The sequence below is a fragment of the Ursus americanus genome, chromosome 28, assembly GCF_024610735.1.
Source record: "Ursus americanus isolate L20-20 chromosome 28, mUrsAme1.1.p, whole genome shotgun sequence".
NCBI lineage: Eukaryota > Metazoa > Chordata > Mammalia > Carnivora > Ursidae > Ursus > Ursus americanus.
This window is the reverse complement of record NC_142154.1, coordinates 23336531-23356621: the sequence shown is the minus strand read 5'-3', so window position 1 is coordinate 23356621 and position 20091 is coordinate 23336531. Positions and strand designations below refer to the sequence as shown.

At 44.2% G+C, this 20091-nt stretch overlaps 1 protein-coding gene across 3 annotated transcripts in view; it reads left to right on the top strand.

Moving 5' to 3' along the window:
- The first annotated feature begins 392 nt into the window (after window positions 1-392).
- The window catches only part of ATP10A (ATPase phospholipid transporting 10A (putative)), a 187809-nt gene continuing 168110 nt past the window's right edge, over window positions 393-20091 (top strand). Inside the window, exon 1 of one of the 3 annotated variants that reach the window (XM_045795328.2) lies at window positions 393-1062. In XM_045795328.2, coding sequence (XP_045651284.2) covers window positions 599-1062 — 464 coding nt within the window. In that variant the 5' untranslated portion in view covers window positions 393-598. The remainder of the gene's footprint in view (window positions 1063-20091) is intronic. The other 2 variants (XM_087856734.1, XM_045795327.2) reach the window with 2 other exon arrangements.

Below are 20091 nucleotides of genomic sequence, written 5' to 3'. Positions count from 1 at the left end.
CGGTAAATGAGATCTAAAAATCGTAGCATTTGGTATGCCATGGCTCATTAGGATTTTGATTCTAGCTGATTCCGGGAGGAGGCTCCTAACCCGCCCAGGACCTGGGAAGCAGAGCTGGCCCAGGAAGAGCCTGACAGCTGCCAGGGGACTGCGGTGCCTTTTCTCTCACACTCTGCAGCTTCCTCTCTCCTACTGGTGGCAGGGCGCCTTTGTACAGTTCTAGGACTGACTTATGGATCTGGAAACGAAACTAAACTGCTCTAAAGTTTCCAGCTCCGGTCTTTCTGTTTCCCGCTATCCGCGGTATCCCAGTCTGGGCGCGGCACGGGGCGGGGCCAGGAGCTGCGGCGGCGGAAGCGGCCAGGCAGGCGGGAGTACAAGGGGGTTCTGTGCGGCGCGCGCCCCGCCCCGCCCCGCCTGCGCCCTGCCCAGACAGCGGACCAGCGGGCGGGGCGGGGCGGGCGCTGACCGCCGTCTCCTTGCGTCCCGCAGGCGGGGAGCCCGCGCCACCGCGCCCGGGCGGCCGGCGATGATCACCTAGGAGGCTGGCGCGGGCGGGCGCGAGCGGCGGAGGAGCCGGGCGCGGCGACACGCGGCCATGGAGCGGGAGCCGGCGGCGGCCGAGGAGCCCGGGTCCCCGGGTCGTCGTCGTCGGCGGCGGCGGCGGCGCGGAGACGGCAGGACGCGCGTGGTGCGCTCCAACCTGCTGCCGCCCCCGGGCGTCGAGGACCCAGCGGCCAGCGCGACCAAGGGTACGCGGCGGCGGCGGCGCGGGGGCGCCCAGCACCTGGCCGACAACCGGCTCAAGACCACCAAGTACACTCTTCTGTCCTTCCTGCCCAAGAACCTGTTCGAGCAGTTCCACCGCCTGGCCAATGTGTACTTTGTCTTCATCGCGCTGCTCAACTTCGTGCCGGCGGTGAACGCCTTCCAGCCCGGCCTGGCGCTGGCTCCCGTGCTCTTCATCCTGGCCGTCACGGCCTTCAAGGACCTGTGGGAGGACTACAGCCGCCACCGCTCGGACCACGAGATCAACCACCTGGGCTGCCTCGTCTTCAGCAGGTGAGCCGGGCGCTCCAGCCTGTGGAGCGCGGGGTCAGCTCAGGGCCACCGCGCTCAGGCGCTCCGGGAACCGGGCGGGGTGGCCCAGGAGCAGCTGGACGGGGGGCGAAGGGCCTGGCCTCTTTTGCGCTGGGGGACGCAGAAAGCAGGAAACCTAAATGCTGGGCGCGCGAGAGTACCTTGCCCGCGATTGGCACTCAGACGCCGCGTCCAAACCGGAATGATCCCAGGGCTGGAGTCCAGCAGTCTCTGGGCGTCCGCATCCTCACCGCTCCCGCCTTTTAAGTAAAAAGGAGGGAAATCCATGCCCTGCACTCTGGTTTGAAGTCCTAGTTTCAGTTTTCGGCCAGGCTCTCTAAATAACCTCTCGTCTTGGGACAACAGTGAAACTGCCACCAAGTTTTGGTGTAACCAGCACAGACATATGAAAAAGCAGGGGTAATAATAGCAGTGTCCATCCATTGATGTGAGCTGTAAGCAGGCCACCCAGCTGGGCACCATCCCATAGTTGACTGTTTAATGTTAACTTTCTAAAAATTAACCCCAGTTTCCAAATGGAAAGACTGAGGCTTTGAGGGGTTTTTGAGCTTTGCCCATGGTTGGTACCAGGAAATGTCACTACATTGGACACTTTCTCTCTCCCTGCGCCTCCCCAGAGTTTCGGACCCTCAGGCTGGGGGTGACTGCTGTCTCTTCTCCCTTTAGACTCCCCAACCCAAAAGAGCCACTGGGCTGCAGAGCAGTCTTGGAGCTGTGTCCAGTAGCTGAGCCCACCTCAAAGTACAACCCTTCAGGAAGACAGATGGGCTTGGTTTCCAGACAGAGCTCAGCCCATCTTTCTCTCCTGTTCACCTTGCTTGACTCCTGGTGTAGGGAGCTGATGTGGGCCTCTGAGTTAAGTCTTGTCAGGCTTCCATCATGTGAGAGGCTTCTAGGAAACCCCTTGTGCTCACAGGGGCAGATTGTCCCCCTAAAAGATGACAGTCATGGTTATTCCTACCTCTTAGGAAAACATAGATTCAGAGTATTATTTCTGACTGTCCTAGCAACACTGGTTGTGCTTCATACTTATTTTACAAATGGGTAAACTGAGGTTCAGAGTGGTTAAGTAACTTGCCCATGGCCACACAGCTGCTATGTAGTGGTATTGGAATTTGACCCAGGTCTTTTCAGTTCTACAGCTTTTCCAACATTCTGGTGCTTGAGTTTCTTAAATTTATATAAAACTCACTTGAGGAGCTTGTTAAAAATAACAACTCTCAGGCTCCATTGCCAGTGTTTCTGACCAAGCTCATCTGGGATTGAACCCAGGAATCTGAGTATTTAGTTAGCACAGAAGTGATGCTTATATAATGGCTCACACTTTGAGTAATGCTGCCCTCTTGCTCTCAAGGGATGCCCACTGGCCAGTCAGCAAGCATGATGTCGGTGGACAGGGCTGTGGGATTTCCTGGCTCCTGTTTGCAAAAAGCTGAGGCCAAGAAGGGAGGAGGCACCTATCTCACAAATGTCCTCTGTCCCTAGTGTGAGGACTCTGGGAAGCCGTGCCTCTGGCTTCTGTATGACGTAACTCCGGTGGGACTCTGGCAGGTTTAAGTCCACACACATACCACTTCCTGTTATTACTGAGCCAGTAGCTCCCGTAGCCTCCTTTTCAGAAATACTTGGGCCTCAGGAAATATAGTGTATTTTCAATTGACAAAGTGTTTTTAACCCATTAAGTCAATTGATCCTTAAAACAACCATCACCTCCAACATGCAGATGAGAAAATAGGGTGGGACCCAAAAGTAGTTCCCTTTACTCGACCTCAGAAGGCTTCACAGGATTTTGAAACATTCATCTTCCGCTTGGACCACACCTATCCATGTTCTCACCTTCTATCCTGACCAGACTGGGATTCTTAAATAATCAGTACAGCCCTAGGGGGCAGGTGCTCGGGATAGTGGTGCTTTCAGGAGACTTTCCTAAATATCTCCTAGCTCCCAAGTTGAATTCCTTGAATGCTTTCCTGGGAAAAGAAGGGGCCTTCTCCTTAGGAAGGCCCCAGGTGCTTATGTGTAGATATGAGAGGGGTGGTAGCTGTTTGTGGAGAGGACTGTCCAGTCATCCTTGCTCAGGAGCCAGGTAAAACTCTTTGAGGCCCAGAAAGTCTGAGATTGATGTTTTCAGGATTGAGCTGTGAGTGATGTGGATTTCTGACCCCCGCCCCCCGCCCCTCCTCTGAGAATGGTGAGTGACATATGCACCTGTTGCATTCCAGGCTGTGTGTAGCTGCCTTGAAACTCCTGTCCATCAACTCAAACCAATGCCCTGATTTGCTCCTCACCGTGCCAGGCTCTAGCCAGACCCTGGGATAGAAAAGGAGGAGGCTGGGTCTCACCTGGAGCTTACTGTGGGGACTGATTGTACTGTAGGATGTGTCCATGGGCAGGGGACCTGGTAGGGCTCCTAGCCTAGGGATGCAGGATACAGGTCAGGAGAGGCCTCCCAGAGGAGGGCATGAGTGAGGACCAGGGAGGATGTGACCAGACAGGGAGCAGATGCTACTGTTGAAGGAACATGGTGGTGGTGATAGGGCACAACAGGGTCACAGGGCAGCCTGAGACTGCAAGCAGGCCATAACCTGTTTGTGAGGACAAGGTGTCCAGGATCTCAGGGGACTGGCATCAGGACTGGCCAGAGAAACCCAGGAGAGGACTTATTTTATGTCTGGCCACTTTGTTGAGTGCCTTTGGTTACTACAGAGATGATGGGAAACATAGTTGTGAACAATCAAGGTCTGTTCCCTTCTGTGTCATTGTTCTGGTTGATACACAGAGGGGTATAAATGCAGTCAAAGCGTATGTAAATGCAGAGCGAGAGCAAACTTTAGTTGAGGAAGGCTTACCTGCTGACACTGTCTCTGGATGGTGGCTTCTCTTGGTCATCTCTGTGTTCTGACTGCAGCTAGAAGTGCACCAATCATTTACACCATTATTTATGTGGTGTTTCCCTCAGTAACATAGTCCTTGGGTCCCTTCTTTATGAGAATCCCCATCAGACTTGTTAGAAATGCAGCTTCCCAGCCCCCACCCCCCTGAACTGTTGAGCCTGTGGAGGTGGGAGAGCTGGCATCTACATCATAACTTTGTTTACATATGGAAGTTTGAGAAGCAGTCCTCTGCTTCCATGTCCTGAGCCCATTGTATCCTCTCACGGATTTCAGACTGTTGGTATTTAGGAAAATCCTCCTGAGCCATGCCCAGTGGGATGAGAGAGAGGTGGGTGATCCCAGGAGGTCAGGTCCAGTCTGTGGCCTCCCAGCTGGTGGGAACGGTCAGATTGAGCATCACTCAGCTGTGGACTAGTAGGTTGGGGTGGGTGTGGGAAGCCCTTCATGGTCACACAGACCTCCTTGGTACTGGCAAAGGCTGTCCAGAGAAGTCCTCTCCCTTGGGGCCACAAGTCCTCTCCCTTGGGGCCACAAGTCCTCTCCCTTGGGGCCAGCTGGGACAAGGCTGGTGTCACCAGGGGCTTGGACAGAGAGGGGAGCAAATGGTTGCAGGGTGCAAGGCTGGCAGGGCTGGAAGGGGAGAGGGGACAGGAATACAGAGTCAACTTGGAGATTGGTGATTCTGGTGGCAGGAAAGCAGAGAATAGTTAGCAGAGAAGGAGTTGATGAGGAAGTTGAAGAAGGAACATTCCTAGAAGGGGCTGTTGCCCAGGAGAGGCAAGGGGAAGAAGCAGGGACCCTGCATGGAAGAAAGCGCTCTCATCCTCCTCTGCAACCATTAAGAGCAGTGGGTAACACTTGTTACAATAAGCAAACCTCGGGGCGCCTGGGTGGCTCAGTCGGTTAAACAGCTGCTCTGAGGGTTAAGTGTCTGCCTTCGGCTCGGGTAATGGTCCCAGGGTCCTGGGATCGAGCCCTGCGCCTAGCTCCCTGCTCAGCGGGGAGCCTGCTTCTCCCTCTCCCTCTGCCACTCCCCCTGCTTGAGCTCTCTGATCTCTCTCTGTCAAATAAATAAATAATCTTAAAAAAAAAAAAAAAAAAAAAACAGAAAAAACCAAGCAGACCTCACCCCTGCCTCCTGTTCTCAGAGCAGGCCTTAGAAGGGCTCAGCTTGAGGTGGGGGTGCTGCACAAGGCCCCCTGCCTCGCCTGCACCCTCTTTCCTAACTTGTGAGGTGGGGTGTTGGCCCCAGGTCCACATACCCCTTCTTGTACTCTTGTCCTATGGCTCTCCTGCCCTCTGCCCCAAACCCTGCCTGGGTCAATGTGTAATTTTGTTTCCCTTTTGCCTCTATTCCCTTTGTAATGACTCAAATATAGTCTTACTGACATCTTCCAATGTCTGTCTCCCAGGTGGTGGAAACAGTAGCATTTCTGCATGAAATAACCCGAGGGGACTTTTCACAGAATCATTTGGGCTTTGTACTTGGATCTGAGTTCCATCCTCTTTTGGGAAAACAGGTAGTCAGGGGGTGCTCTAACGCTTATCTTGGAATTGCTCTAACTTTGTTCCCTTTCCTTTGATTCTCACTTCATTTCCCCAGCTCACAGGCATTATCTGTCCAACCGGCTTACCCTGGCCTTCATGATTTGTTTTTTCAGAAGAGCCTGAAATGACACCCAGTAAAGTTCTCCTTTTGTTTTCTGGTCATTTATCTTGCCTTTCCTCTCTTTCCTTCCCTTTCCTGGGGAGCTATGTCTCTTCCTTGTCAGCAGCAGAAACATCTTTTCCCTGGAAGCATAGCAACTTTGTCTTATTCAGAGTAAAATATTTGCAAAAGCAGACACCAGGACGAGATCCAGGAGACAGGAGCATGCCCAGATAATGCATGTCCTCTTTACGCAGGGATATCTCTCAGATACACTAGGCAGGGGGACACTTGAGGAATAATATTTGGATGTTGCCATTCACATGGTTTTTAGAAGTTATTTTTCTTTTGATACCTGTCATGTGTCACATGTGACTAGGCTCATGGTTGTCAAGTTGTAGAAAAAGAACCTTTCTTTTCCTAAAACCTTGGTTGCCCTCGGAAGGTAGGCATGGGGCAGGGTTTTTTTTGTTTGTTTTTTTGGGGGGGGTTTGCTTGTTGATAGGAGGCAAGTATTTTATATGTATAATTCCATCTTAACCTAACAACAGTCATATTTTCACATCTCCATTTTTCACAGGTGGGGAGACTGAGGCCATAATTCCATCTTGTCCTCCCAACAGTCTCATTACTTTTTACATCCCCATTTCTCAGGTGGGGGAGACAGGCGTCAAGACTTGATAGCTTGCCTAAGGTCTCCCTATTAGGAGGCAGCAGTACCATAGCTGGAGTCCACAGTCCTTCTGCTCTGACTCTACTTTTGTAGATATTTTTGTACTTGAGACCCCTCCCCCCAGAAGACAGGCCTCATTTAAAAAAAAAAAATTGAAAGTTGTATTCATCTCAAAGTACTTCCTAACTTCCCATATGATTTCTTCTTTGACCCATTAGATATTTAGGAAGGTCTTATTTAATTTCCACATATTTGTGCATTTCCCAAATTTCTTTCTGTTACATCTGTGTAAACTGTTAAATCTGTGTTACAGATTTCTAATTTCATGCTATTCACACATATAGAGAAGTGCACGTATAACATACCATCATGCAGTTTCAACAGTTAGCAGCTCATGGCCAGTGCTGTTTTATCCTACCCCTCCCTCTCCCATTTATTTTGAAGTGCACCCCAGATATTTCTTCTTTAATTATTTATCTTTCGAAAAGCAATGATTCCTTTTAAAACTAAACTGCATATCTGAAACTAATGATGTACTATGTGTTGGCTAACAATTTAATAAAAAAAATAAAAATAAACTGCAGTTTCATTATCATACCTAAATTTATACTAATTCCTTGATATTATGAAGTACCCAGTCTGTGTTCAGATTTTCATTTGTCTGGTAAATACTATATATATATTTTTCAATCTGTGTGTTTGAATCAGATCCAAATAAAGTCTCACTGTGGTTGGCTGATAGGTCTTTTAGGTCTCCTGTAATCTGTGGATATCCCCCTCTAAAACTCCATTTCTCTTTCTTATTTTCTCCTTGCAATTTGGAAGAAACTGAGTTATTTATACTGTAGGGCTTCCCGTGGTCTAAGTATAACTGATTACTTTCCTGCAGTATCTTCTTTTCTGCAGTAATTCCTGTTTAGTGGTAGATTGGTCTGGATACTTTATCAGAACTTCCTCAGGTACAGATTTGACTTTCTTTTCTTTTTGTTTTTTTTGGGGGGTTTTTTTTGGCCAAAACCACATTCATAGATGGTGTTCTGTACTTCCATCAAGAGGAACATAATTTTTTTTGTCCCTCTTTTTTCTGATGGATGTTAGCAGCCATAGGTGATCACTGCCTCCATCCATTAATTTGTTAGTGGATGCCAAATGTTGATGGTCTAATTCTTTAATTTATTATTGGGAATACTTTTATAAAAAGATCCTTCCCCTCATCTACTACCTAAGTTCCCAGTGGTACGACTCATAAGAAAAGAGAAATAAGTGTTTGATTTAGATCCCTGGCATCTTCTGATGGGAACCAATTGGCTTTCTAAAACTTTTAACCTTTTATTTTGAGATAATTTGTAGGAAAATTGCAAAAATAGTGCAGAATTCTTGTATATCCCTCACCTACCTTCTCCTAATTTTAACATTTTATTTAACTGTACTACAGTGGTTAAAACTAAGAAATTAACATTATCACAAAGCTATGTAATTCCATTTTTTTTCGAATCTAAACAGTTTTCCCTTAATGCATTGCTGTAGGTCAGTTATTTTGCATATCGATCCTGTATCCCCCCCACCTTGCTAACTCATTTATTAAGGCTAATACTTGCTTTGTGGATTCCTGAGAATTTTCTCTATACTATCATGTCTTGTTCTCGATCTGAGAGGGAAACATTCAGTCTTTCACCATGAAGTATGGTGCTAGCTTTGGCTTTTATATAAATGCCTTTATCAGGATGAGGAAGTTCCCTTCCGTTCCTACTTTGCTGAACTTTTTTTTTTTTTTTTTAAGATTTTATTTATTTATTTGAGAGAGATAGAGACAGCCAGCAAGAGAGGGAACACAAGCAGGGGGAGTGGAAGAGGAAGAATCAGGCTCATAGCGAAGGAGCCCGATGTGGGGCCCGATCCCATAACGCCAGGACCACGCCCTGAGCCGAAGGCAGACGCCCAACCGTTGTGCCACCCAGGCACCCCTTTTTTTTTCTTTTTTGATCAAGAAAGAGTGTTAGATTCTGTTAAATGCTTTTTCTTTATCTGTTGACATGATCATGTGGCTTTTGTCCTTTATTAAATTAATACAGTGTATTACATTGATTTTCATATGTTAAATCATTTTGCCTTCCTGGGATCAATCCTCTGTGGTCATGGCGTAGAATCCTTTTTATAATTTTCTGGGTTGAGTTTAGTAGAATTTGCTGAAGATTTTTGCCTTTGTTATTTATATGGGATATTGAGGGTGTGTGTGTGTATATCCTTGGTTTCGCTCTAAAGAAAACACTATACTGGCATCATAGAATGAGTTGGGGATGTTCCTACTCTTCTCAGTTTTGGAAGAATTGGTATTAATTCTTCATTAAATGGGAAAATTTAACATTGAGGAGAACTTTATGCTTTTCTTTGTGGGGAGTTTTAAAATCACTAGTTCAATCTCAGTACTTGTTATAGGTCCATTCACATGTTCTATTTCTTTTTGAGTCAGTTGTGGTACCTTTTTATCTTCCTAGGACATTGTCCACTCATCTAAATTACCTTGTTGGCGTGTAGTTGTTCATAATAATCCCTTATAATTCTTTTTTATTTTTGTAAGGATGATGGTAACATATCATCTTTTACTACTAATTTTAACAGTGTGAGCTTTTTTATTTGCTTGCTCATTCTATCTAAAGATTTTCCAATTCTGTTGATCTTGTCAAAGAACCAAGTTTTTTGTATTGTTGATTTTTCTCTATTGTTTTCCCATGCTCTATTTCATTTATTTCTGCTCTAATATTTATTATTTCCTTCCTTCTGTTTGGCTTAGGTTTAGTTTGATCTTCTTATAGTTACTCGAGGCAGAAGGTTAGGTTATTTTTTGGGATGTTTTTTCTTTGTTAATAAACGTACTGATAGCTATAAATTTCCCTGTAAAAACTACTTTAGTTGCATCTCATAAGATTGGATGTATTATATTTTCTTTCTTTCTTTTTTTTGGTCTCAAAATATTTTCCTGTTTTTCTGGTCATTTCTTCTTGACCCATTGGTTATTTAGTAATGTCTTAGTAATTTTCACATGTTTGTGAATTTTTCAAATTTCTTTCTTTTACTGATTTCTAATTTCATTTGATTGAGATACTTTGTGTGATATCAATCCTTTAAATTCATTGAGGCTTGTTTCGTGATCTAGCCTAGAAAATGTTCCATGTGTGCTTGAGCAAAATGTGTAGTCTGTTGTATGAAGTGTTCTATAGATACCTATTAGCTCTAGTTGATTTAAAATGTTATTTACATTTTCTATTTCCTTGTTGATCTTCTGCCTGTTGTTTTAGTCATTATTGAAATTAGGGTGTTTGAAGTCTCCCAACTTACTGAATCCTTTATTTCTCCATTTCTGTTAGCTTTTGATTCATGTGTTTTGGGGCTCTGTTAGATACATAGCTTTTTAACATTTTTATGTCTTGCTGATGAATTGACCTTATTATCATTATAAAATGCATTATTTGTCTCTACCAGTTCTTGTCTTAAAAATCTATTTTGTCTAAAATTAATATAGGTACTTCAGGTCTCTTGGTTACTGTTTCCATGGTATATTTTTTCTCATCCTTTTACTTTCAACCTATTTTTGTCTTTGAATCTAAAGTGTGTGTCTTGTAGATGGCGTATGGTTGAATTATGTATTTTAAAAAATTTATTCTGCCAACTTTTGCCTTTTGATTATAGTATTTTATTAACATTTAATGTAATTACTGATAAGATAGGGTTTATGTCTGTCGATTTGCTGTGTGTTTTCTGTATGTCTTACATGTTTCTGTTCCATAGACTTCCATGATTGCCTTCCTTAAATATTTTTCTAGTGTACTATTTTTTTTTTAAAGATTTTATTTATTTATTCGACAGAGAGAGAGACAGCCAGCGAGAGAGGGAACACAAGCAGGGGGCGTGGGAGAGGAAGAAGCAGGCTCATAGCGGAGGAGCCTGATGTGGGGCTCGATCCCATAACGCCAGGATCACGCCCTGAGCCGAAGGCAGACGCTTAACCGCTGTGCCACCCAGGCACCCCTCTAGTGTACCATTTTAATTACTTGTTGTTTCTTTTACTATTTTGATGTTCTTAGTTATTGTAATGGTGCTATAGAGATTACAAATAGTATCTTAATTTAAAATAATGTAGTTCACATTAATACTAACAGTTTCTATAGTGTATAGAAAATTTGTTCCGTATAATTCTATTTTCTCCCTCTCCTTTGTGCCTATAAATTTGCATCTTTACACATTATACATCCATCAACACAGATTTATAATTATTGCTATATGGAATTGTCTTTTAAATCCACATAGGAGAAGAAACAGTTTTGAAAAAATATACTTGTCTTTTTTGCCTCAACTGGTATATCACCTTCAGGAAGCTGCAGTGTTGAACAATTGCTGCTGATTCTTTTTTTTTTTTTTTTTATTTTAGAAAGAGAATGCGCTCCCCCACAGGAGTTGGGGGAGGGGCAGAGAGAGAGATAATCTCAAGCCAACGCCCTGCTGTGCACAGAGTTTAAGGCTGGGCTGGATCTCACAACCCTGAGATCATGACCTGAGCCAAAAGCAAGGGTTGGACACTTAACTAAGGGATCCACCCAGGGGCCCTGCCGCTGATTCAATGCATGCCCTGGGTATAGGGCTTTTCCCACAGAGCGAGGTCCAGATCAGCTCCTGATACAACATTGTTCTGGGTTTGGGACTTTCTGAGGAACTCTGAACTCAGCCTACGCTTTCTGGTGGCATCAAGTCAAGATGATTTTCGTAGGTACTGTGGAGCTAGGGAGAGGGCAGTGGGAATAGGTCAAGTTCAAAATTCCACAAATCCTACTATTGCAGTTTTTTTTTTTTTTTTAAAGATTTTATTTATTTATTTGACAGAGAGAGAGAGATAGCCAGCGAGAGAGGGAACACAGGTGGGGGGAGTAGGAGAGGAAGAAGCAGGCTCCCAGCGGAGGAGCTTGATGTGGGGCTCGATCCCAAGACTCTGGGATCAAGCCCTGAGCCAAAGGCAGATGCTTAACGACTGAGCCACCCAGGCGCCCCCTACTATTGCAGTTTTTCTTGCATAAACGCCCCTCAGCTTGTGGCAAGCCTTGTTAACACCCAGCTTCTGAAAAAGTTGGTTTGGAAATTTTGCCAGTGTTTGCTTTTATGTAAGAGGAAATTTATATGGAGGTCCTCATTTCACCATTCTGGTAGTCCCACCTCCTGGTCAGGTATTTTGTACAATTTCCCTCAGTTTGTGTTGGTGTACTGTTTCTCATGATTAGATTGAGACCTGGGTTTTTGGCAAGAATACCACCGAAGTGATGTCCTTCGCACTAGATGATATCAGGGTGTACATGATGCCTGTATATCTTATTATTGATGACACTAATTTTGATCTCTTGGTTAGGATGGTGTCTCTTGGGTTTCTACATTGTAAGTTTATTATTTTCCTGTTGTAAAAAATTAATATCTTGAGACTGTATAGGTATCTTATTTCTTCTCAAACTTTCACCCTCCAACATAAGCACCCACAGGCAGATCTTGGTGGTGTTCTAATGGTGATTATTTTTTACCCTCATTCCTTTTGTATTTATGGAGTAGAATTCTTGGAAGAGCCATTTTTTTCCTTCTTCATTGGTAATTTACTCATTTATTCCTGTCAGTGGAGATTTGTGGATATTTATTCTATTCTGTTGGTTGTAATTGAATGCTGTTGTAATTTCTGTTGTTGCTCACACAGTTCCAGCTTTGCTGACTGGGAGCTCTTTCAGTGTAGCCCTGTGTCCCTTTGACATGTCCTCAACCTTTCTTGTACTCTTCCCTGGCTCTAAGATGTTCCAGGCTTATCTTTTATTTTCTTTGCTCCAGTTCTGGAATTAGCTACTTATCCTAAGGGGTATTTAGCTTTTTAAAAATAATTATTATGGATTTCATGGATTTATTTACTAGGGAATTCATATGTTTAAATATAATCCATTGGTTTTTGGGTCTGTTGTGGTTATTCTTGTAGTTGATATCCTCTGGTCAATAGGAGCCAATCCACTTGGCTCCTGAGTGGGTTTTTTGTTTTTTTTTTAAAGATTTTATTTTATTTATTTGACAGAGAGAAAGACAGCCAGTGAGAGAGGGAACACAAGCAGGGGGAGTGGGAGAGGAAGATGCAGGCTCCCAGTGAAGGAGCCTGATGCAGGGCTTGATCCCAGGACTCTGGGATCACACCCTGAGCCGAAGGAAGAGGCTTAACAACTGAGCCACTCAAGCGCCCTGGCTCCTGAGTTTTTTGATATAACCCACAATTATTTTTTGTTTTTTGAGTTTTTTTTTTGGTCTGTATCCCCAGCTCATCTTAAATATTTCCTACCAACCAGAAGAGGCCTTCTTATTTTTTCCCCTGGTTTTATTGAAATATAATTGATATATAGCACCATGTCAATTTAAGGAGTACGGCACAATGACGACTTAAATATATCATGAAATGATTACCACAATAAGATTAGTTAACATCCATCATGTCATACAGATATAAAAAAAAAGGAAAAAAAAGAAAAAAGTTTTTTTCTTTGTGGTGAGAACTCTTAGTGACCTTACATATACACCACAGTATTGTTAGCTAAGTCACCACGTTGTACATTACGTCCCTACAACTTGTTTATAACTGGAACTTTGTACATTTTGACCACTTTCACCTATTTCCTCTATTCCCCCACCCCCTGCCTCTGCTCTCTGTATATATGATTCAGTTCTCTTTTGTTTTGTTTTGTTTAGATTCTACACAGAAGTGAGATCATAGAGTATTTGACTTTCCCTGTCTGACTTATTTCACTGAGCATACTGCCCTCTAGGTTTATTTATCGTGTCACAATGGCAGAATTTCCTTTTTTCTCATGGCTGAATAATATTCCCTTGTATATATACACCACCAGTTTTTTATCCATTTATTTGTCAGTGAACACTTAGGTGGTTTCCATGTCTTGGCTACTGTAAATAATGCTGCAGTGAACATGGGGGCACACATATCTCTTCCATATAGTGTTTTTGTTTCCTTCGGGTATATTCCCAAAAGTGGAATTGCTAGACCATATGGTAATCCTGTTTTTTTGAGGAACCTCCATACTGTTTTCCACAGTGGGTGCAGCAGTTTGAAATCCCACCAGTGATACACAAGGGCTCCCTTTTCTCTGCATCCTTGCCAATACTTGTTATTTCTTGTCTTTTGGGACTAACCATTCTGATTGGTGTGAGCTGATACCTCATTGTGTGTTTGTTTGTTTGTTTGTTTTGTAGTTTTTGATTTGTGTTTCCCTAATCATTTGTAATGTTGAACACCTCTACAGGTACCTGTTGACCATTTGATGTCTTCTTTCAAAAATGTGTTAAAATCCTTTGCCCATTTTTAATTGGATTAGAAGCCTTATTTTTTTTTTTAAAGATTTATTTATTTTAGAAAGAGAGAGCATGTACAGAGGGGTGGGGGAGTAGGCAGGGCTGGGTAGAGGTAGAAGAGGAGGGAGAGAATATCCAGCACACTCCCTGGTGAGCATGGAGCCTGACGTGGGGCTTGATCTCATGACCTTGAGATCATGACCTGAGCTGAAACCAAGAGGCAGACGCTGAACCAGCTGAGCCACACAGGCGCCCTGAAGCCTTGTTATTTTTAATCCAATTCTTCTGTAGCTTTCAGTGCCCCGTGAAGCCCAGTATCCTGCTTCGCTTTGCCGTGGTATAGCTAGATCCTCACCTGAGGGTCATTCTTTGTGATGTTCACAAACTCTGCAAGTTCCATCTTTCCTGGAAGGGGTCAGGTATCTCCTGTCTGGGGACAGTACTTCACCCAGGTGTACTTGCAAATATTTGGTTATCACAGTGACTGCTGGTCTTCCTGGCACTTGGTGTTCATCAGCCCAGCTGCCGAATGGTATGTGATGTACTTGCTTTGCTCTGGACAGCCCCACCCCGTAAGGAACTGCCCTGCCATCATTGAAAAGCATTTTTGGAAGACTTTGAAAGTACCCACTTATCTGTGTTTCTGGATTACTCGACTTGAGAAGATTGAGAAGAGCCTGTGTGACATTAGGGTCCTGCCCTTCACGAAAATGGGGTGGTCCAGCTACTTGTTGAATTCCTAATTCAGGGGAGCCCAGTGTACTTATTTGTACAAGTCTTATCCTTGCTATATTTAGTTCATTGCAAGAACTAACAGGAAGAAATGGAAAGGCTATTTTGATTTTGCTTTTTTAGAGTACTCTTAGCTTAGCTTTCCATGTTTGCTTGTTTTGCATTTTCCCGGACTACAGTTTGTGCTCATTCCCTGCATATACGGTCTGTGGTTATTTTTCCCCTGGGCATACTGTAGTTCGAAATACTTTGCCTACCAAACTATTTTCATTAGGTAATAACAAATTCGTTTGCCCATATTAAGCCAATCAGGGACAATTAAAACCCCTTCAATGAGGTTGAACCCTTGCCAACAGTTAGATGCTGGGCAGGCTGCATCTCTCTTCAGCCCAGTGCCCTCATCTAAATAGGAGGGAGGATTAAGTGAGATGATGCCCAAAAAGGTTGGAGCAATGCCAGGCAGGCAGGTCAGTGTTTGAAGAAGTTATCTGTAGCTTGTTATGATGATTATTGCTACTACTGTTATTTCTGTTATTGTTCAGATCTTTTAGTCAAAATTTTCTTAACATTGTTAATTACACTGAAGTAGATGTACTTCCAGCCAAAACAAAGAACCTTAAGTGTCATTTCACCTGTGTGTTTTTACCATGGGTAAATGGACAGTTTTTGAAAAACATTTTGAAATATTGAAATAATGGAACAGTGGACTCCCATTGCTAACTTCCTGGACCCCTGACAATCCAGGGATACCCTTGGTTGGCTTAAGTATCTTCTTAGAAATGCATTTCACTGGAAATGCACTGTGGGGAAATAGCAAAATTAAGGCATTATTTGCTTATTAGAGAGCAATGTGTGATGTATTTTGGTAATTATTTGGCAATAACCCTTTTTTAAAAAAATACATCAAATAAGTTTAATTCATTGATCTGTTTAATGGTGTCTTTGAAATTCCGTTATAACAATTTAAAAAACCTAAAGTAAAAAAACCTAAAGTAAGTCTTTGGTTTTCAAAAGGAAAACAAACCTAGAGCTGCCAGGACTTGCTTCCTCCAGAGATGGGCCCTGCAGGACTCCTCAGAAGAGTGCTTCCCAGGCATCAGGGTCCATGATCCCTGATCTTAGAACAGTCCAGACATTAGATCTGCGTGGGAATCTGCCTTGGTTCTTCTCCCCCAACAGGTTTGCCTCTTTCAGGAACTGTAGCACTTTCCTAGAAAGGCCCAGGGTGTGAAACAGACACCCTGGGTCTTAAAAAGCTGCCCCCTCCAAAGCTCTGGAGCCCCCCCCCCCCAAAATCCCACTTCTCCCACCTCTCTTCCTGTTCTTCTACTTCCCTCACCAGTGCTTTTCTGAATGGAACCTTCTGTCTCTGAAGGAATCCGGTAACAGAGGGGTTAATGAAATGGAAGGAAATCCAGCTGTCACCAAACAATTGAACTGAGCTCTTTGTTCTCACCCTCATACTACTCTTCTATCCCACCCTTTATTTTGGGGTACTTCTAATAGCAGTTTTTTAAACAAATCAAGTTCGGGAGGGTCTGTTTTTGGTTCCTATTTCCATCCTTCGTCATAATGTGAACTTGGGACTCTTGGTGGTATGTGTAGTGTGTCCGCTGTGGACGGAGAGGCGAGCGTGGCCGATGCTTAGTGGCACCCCATCTGTGCAGCAACAGCCTCATTCGGGTGGCAGTTCCAGCGCTCTAAAGGGGTGAGTGGGTGGAGGAGGGGCCCTGGGACTTACTGTGAGGGTGTGGCTGCATCCTTTTTTTGTGCATGGGCAGAGACACAGATGGGGCCTCTCCCCCAGCCCTCTGCCAAGTTGGATATCATTCTCATTTCAGTTACAAAATCCATCCACTCTCTCTATCTCGGTCATCGTCAATGTACAGTGGTTCAGGAAATCTATTGACTCAGAAAACTCAGAACAATCTGAGGCAAAAAGGCAGCGCAGGAAGTGAGTGTGTTATCGGGAGGGAGGCCGTGGTTCCTCTTGGGATGCCTTCAGCTTTTGTCTCTCAGAACAAGCAAGCCATTTTTAAACATAAATCCAAATGATATGTTTCAGAATGTCTCCTGTAGATGACAAATAAGGGCACACATGTTCCCCACAAACGTTTAGCAGTCTCAAGATACACATGGCATTTATTTATTTTCTGAAAAAGAGCACTTTTATTAAATTGCATAATACTAGCTATGTCTTGTTCCTCCTGGCTTTTTGGTAGAAGCCTAGGCAGTGCCATTCCATATTGTAATTGTTATCACCCTCATTCTTTTCTTTGTTCATTTTGCCAGGACAGACTTTAGTCAAATCAGATGTGTGCGACTTTTCCTGGCACTTCGCTGGCATTGTGACTTGCATTGTAACATTTTCCATTTACAATTTTTCTTTTTTTGGAAAGAAAATCGTTGCCTTTAAGTGGGATGGAAAGTTTGATTCATTGCGTTGAAATCTGGTTGCTGCGTTGCCTTCTGTAGCACCACGGTGAGTGCACTGTGGCTGGGACGCCGCCAGTGCAGAGGCCCGGCTGCTCCTTCAGACAGAGGTGAGAACCAGAGTTGGGTCCCAGTGCTGTGGCAGCAGCCCCACGGATAGGGACATCTTCATGGGTTCTGATCGGACTCACCACTGATCACCATAAACCTCCCTGCTTATGGTCTTAGTTTCTTTTTACCCTTTTGGTTTCATATCCTATTAATTTCTCTGTGATGTGTGTGGGGGATATAATGGGAATTCCTTCATCATAAGCCTGTGGGGCTGGGAGAAGGGTGTGTGGATGGGTGGAGGGAGCATCGTGTCTGTAATTCTTGGCTCTGTTCCCAAAAAGTGCATTCAGTAACATTTTAAATCAGTCAGTCGCTGCATTGTCAGTCCTGTGTTAACATTGTCATTTCATTGTCTGTATTTGAGGTTTTGACACCTGGGGCCTTGTTGACCCTGAGGTTACTGCCACTCCCAGGAACCAGCCATTTCCTAGAGACAGCAAAGGACTTGTCTGTGAGTGCCCCTTTCATATGTAAACCAAAGAATCCAGAGCCCACACACCAAACAGTTCCACTTCTTTATCAGGCTGTCACACTCAGGGTCACCATCCCCCTGCCCTAATCAGCCCAGGGCCAGGTGCCAGACTAGGAGGGGCAGCCCCTATGCCCCTGCTTACCCTACCCTGCCCATTCCTTCCAGTGGAAACCACAATAAAGGGTCTTGCCAGCATTTTCTCCTTGTTCCTTTTTTTTTTTTTTTAAGATTTTATTCATGTATTTGACACAGAGGGAGAGAGAGTGCACGCGCGCGCACAAGCAGGGGGAGCCGGAGAGGGAAAAGCAGGCTCCCCACTGAGCAGGGAGCCCGATGTGGGGCTTGATCCCAGGACCCTGAGATCATGACCTGAGCTGAAGGCAGATGCTTAACTGACTGAGCCACCCAGGCGCCCCCATTACCTTGGTTATTAATCGGATCACAAGTCCTTAATGTAGAAGAGAGGCCAGGGAGTTGCAGTGTGAAAGGGGCACAAGAGATCTCGCTGGCTTTGAAGATAGAAGAGGAGCCACAACCTGAGGAATGTGGATGGCCTGGAGAAGCTGGGAAGTCTAAACAACAGACTTTCTCCTGCATCCTCCAGAAGGAGCTCTGTCCTGCAGAAACCTCGGCTTTACCCCCGTGAGACCCATGTCCGACTCCTGATCTCCAGAACTATGCGATAATACATTTATGTCGTTGTAAGCCACTGAGTTGTAATTTGTTACGTCAGCCATAGGAAAAGAATACATTTGTGTTCTTGGAGTATATAACACATGCCAAGTGCTTGAACTACAGCTTTTGATGTGTTACTATTGATTTATATAATTTCAGTTAAAAACATCTGTAGCCATTTGAATTATCTGAGAATACATGAGGAGCCCACCTTGCTTCCTGGGATCATGAAGACATGATACGATGGAAAAGAGGTGTTTATTTTTTTTTTTCAGTTGAAATATTTATTGATAAAACATTACACATTTCTGTAGTACTATATGGTTTCAGAATTTTTATGAACTTGTATGGTGAATTTCCCGGCTGGCCCTGCAAGGTACTTGTAAATTCTTTGTTGACCCTCTAGGGAAATCATGGGCCAGAGAGAGGTCTCAGCTCAGGAGGCACAGAGCTGGGGAGCGGACAGGTGGCCCTTGGGCTCTGCGATCCCAGGTGATGCTAGCAGGGCGACTGGCCACCTGCTGACCGTGTGTTGCTGTTTATGAGCATCCTGGGCCATTTTCAACTTGGATGGATGTGTGTGTGGATGGGATCCAGCTATTAAATGTTTCAGGCTTTTGAGAAAGTGTCTAGAACCAGATAATTATCCTGATGACATGGCAGAACCCAGAATTTACCAAGGGTAAATGACAAAGAGACTGCATATATCCTTTTTAGAAAAATTTAAATGTTATAGACAGTCTTTTTAGTGTAGCTGGATCATATGAGTAATCTCCAAACTTTTTTGATCTCACACCTGTCAGTAAAAAACACCTGTGCATGTGCAATTAATGTGTATTTATTTATGTATAAGTCATAGGCATTCAGTGCATGATTGAATGAATAAATAAATAAATTGAGAAATAACCATTACAAATTAAAGTTGCGGTGTTTTTTGTATCCCAGTGGTGGTGTATTTTTTGTGTGTTGCATCCCTTCAGGGACTGAGGTCCTAGAACACCTTCACGTAGCTTTATGGTTGTGAAATCATCTCAGACCACTGATAGAACGTTGCGTATTTTTAGTCATGTATCAGTCCAGTTCATTGTCTTGATTTCCTTTTTATCTGGGGTTACTTATGATGTTTTAGAGAACTGTAGGCACCACTGATGCCCATCCTGTGCACATAGGGACGGGCCTTACTTGGTGCAGTGGGGCTGGTTCTGGTGAGCAGCCTGTGAGCTGCTGGGTGTGTGACTGCATCCACTTTCCCGACCTGCGTGGGTCACCGCTGGTACAGGTGGGGAGCCAGCACAGGCTTGTCCCTTCACACAGGGCAGCGAGCTGCGCCGCACAGCCCCACTGGCTACCTATCTTTGAGTGTGCTTTCTCATGTACCTTGAAATTTTAAAAAATTTTACCGTGGTAAAATATACATGACATTCGCCATTTTAACCACTTTTAAATGTACAACTCGGTGACATTAATTACATTCACATTGCTGTGTAACCATCACCACCATCTATGTCTAGAACTTTTTCATCGTCCCAAAGTGCAACTCTACCCATTGAACAGTAATTCCCAATTTCCCTTCCCTAGCCCTTGACAACCACTATTCTACTTTCTGTCTCCATGATTTTGACTCCTCTGGGTACCTCATATGAGTGGCGTTATTCATGCAGTATTTGTTCTTTTGTGGCTGGCTTATACACTTAGCATAATGGCTTCGAGTTTCATCCATGTTGTAGCATGGGTCAGAATTTCCTTCCTTTTTGAGGCTGAGTAATATTTAGGGATGTGTACATACCCCATTCTATTTACTCATTCATGTGATGATGGGCACTTGGGTTGTTTCCATCTTTTGATGTTGTGAATAATGCTGCTGTGAACATGGGTGTGCAAATACATGATTGACTATCTTATGGTTTACATTTATGGTAATGTTTTGCATGGATTTCATTTGCATTCCCTTTCCAGGGGATGTATCCAGGATGGCAGAGTAAGG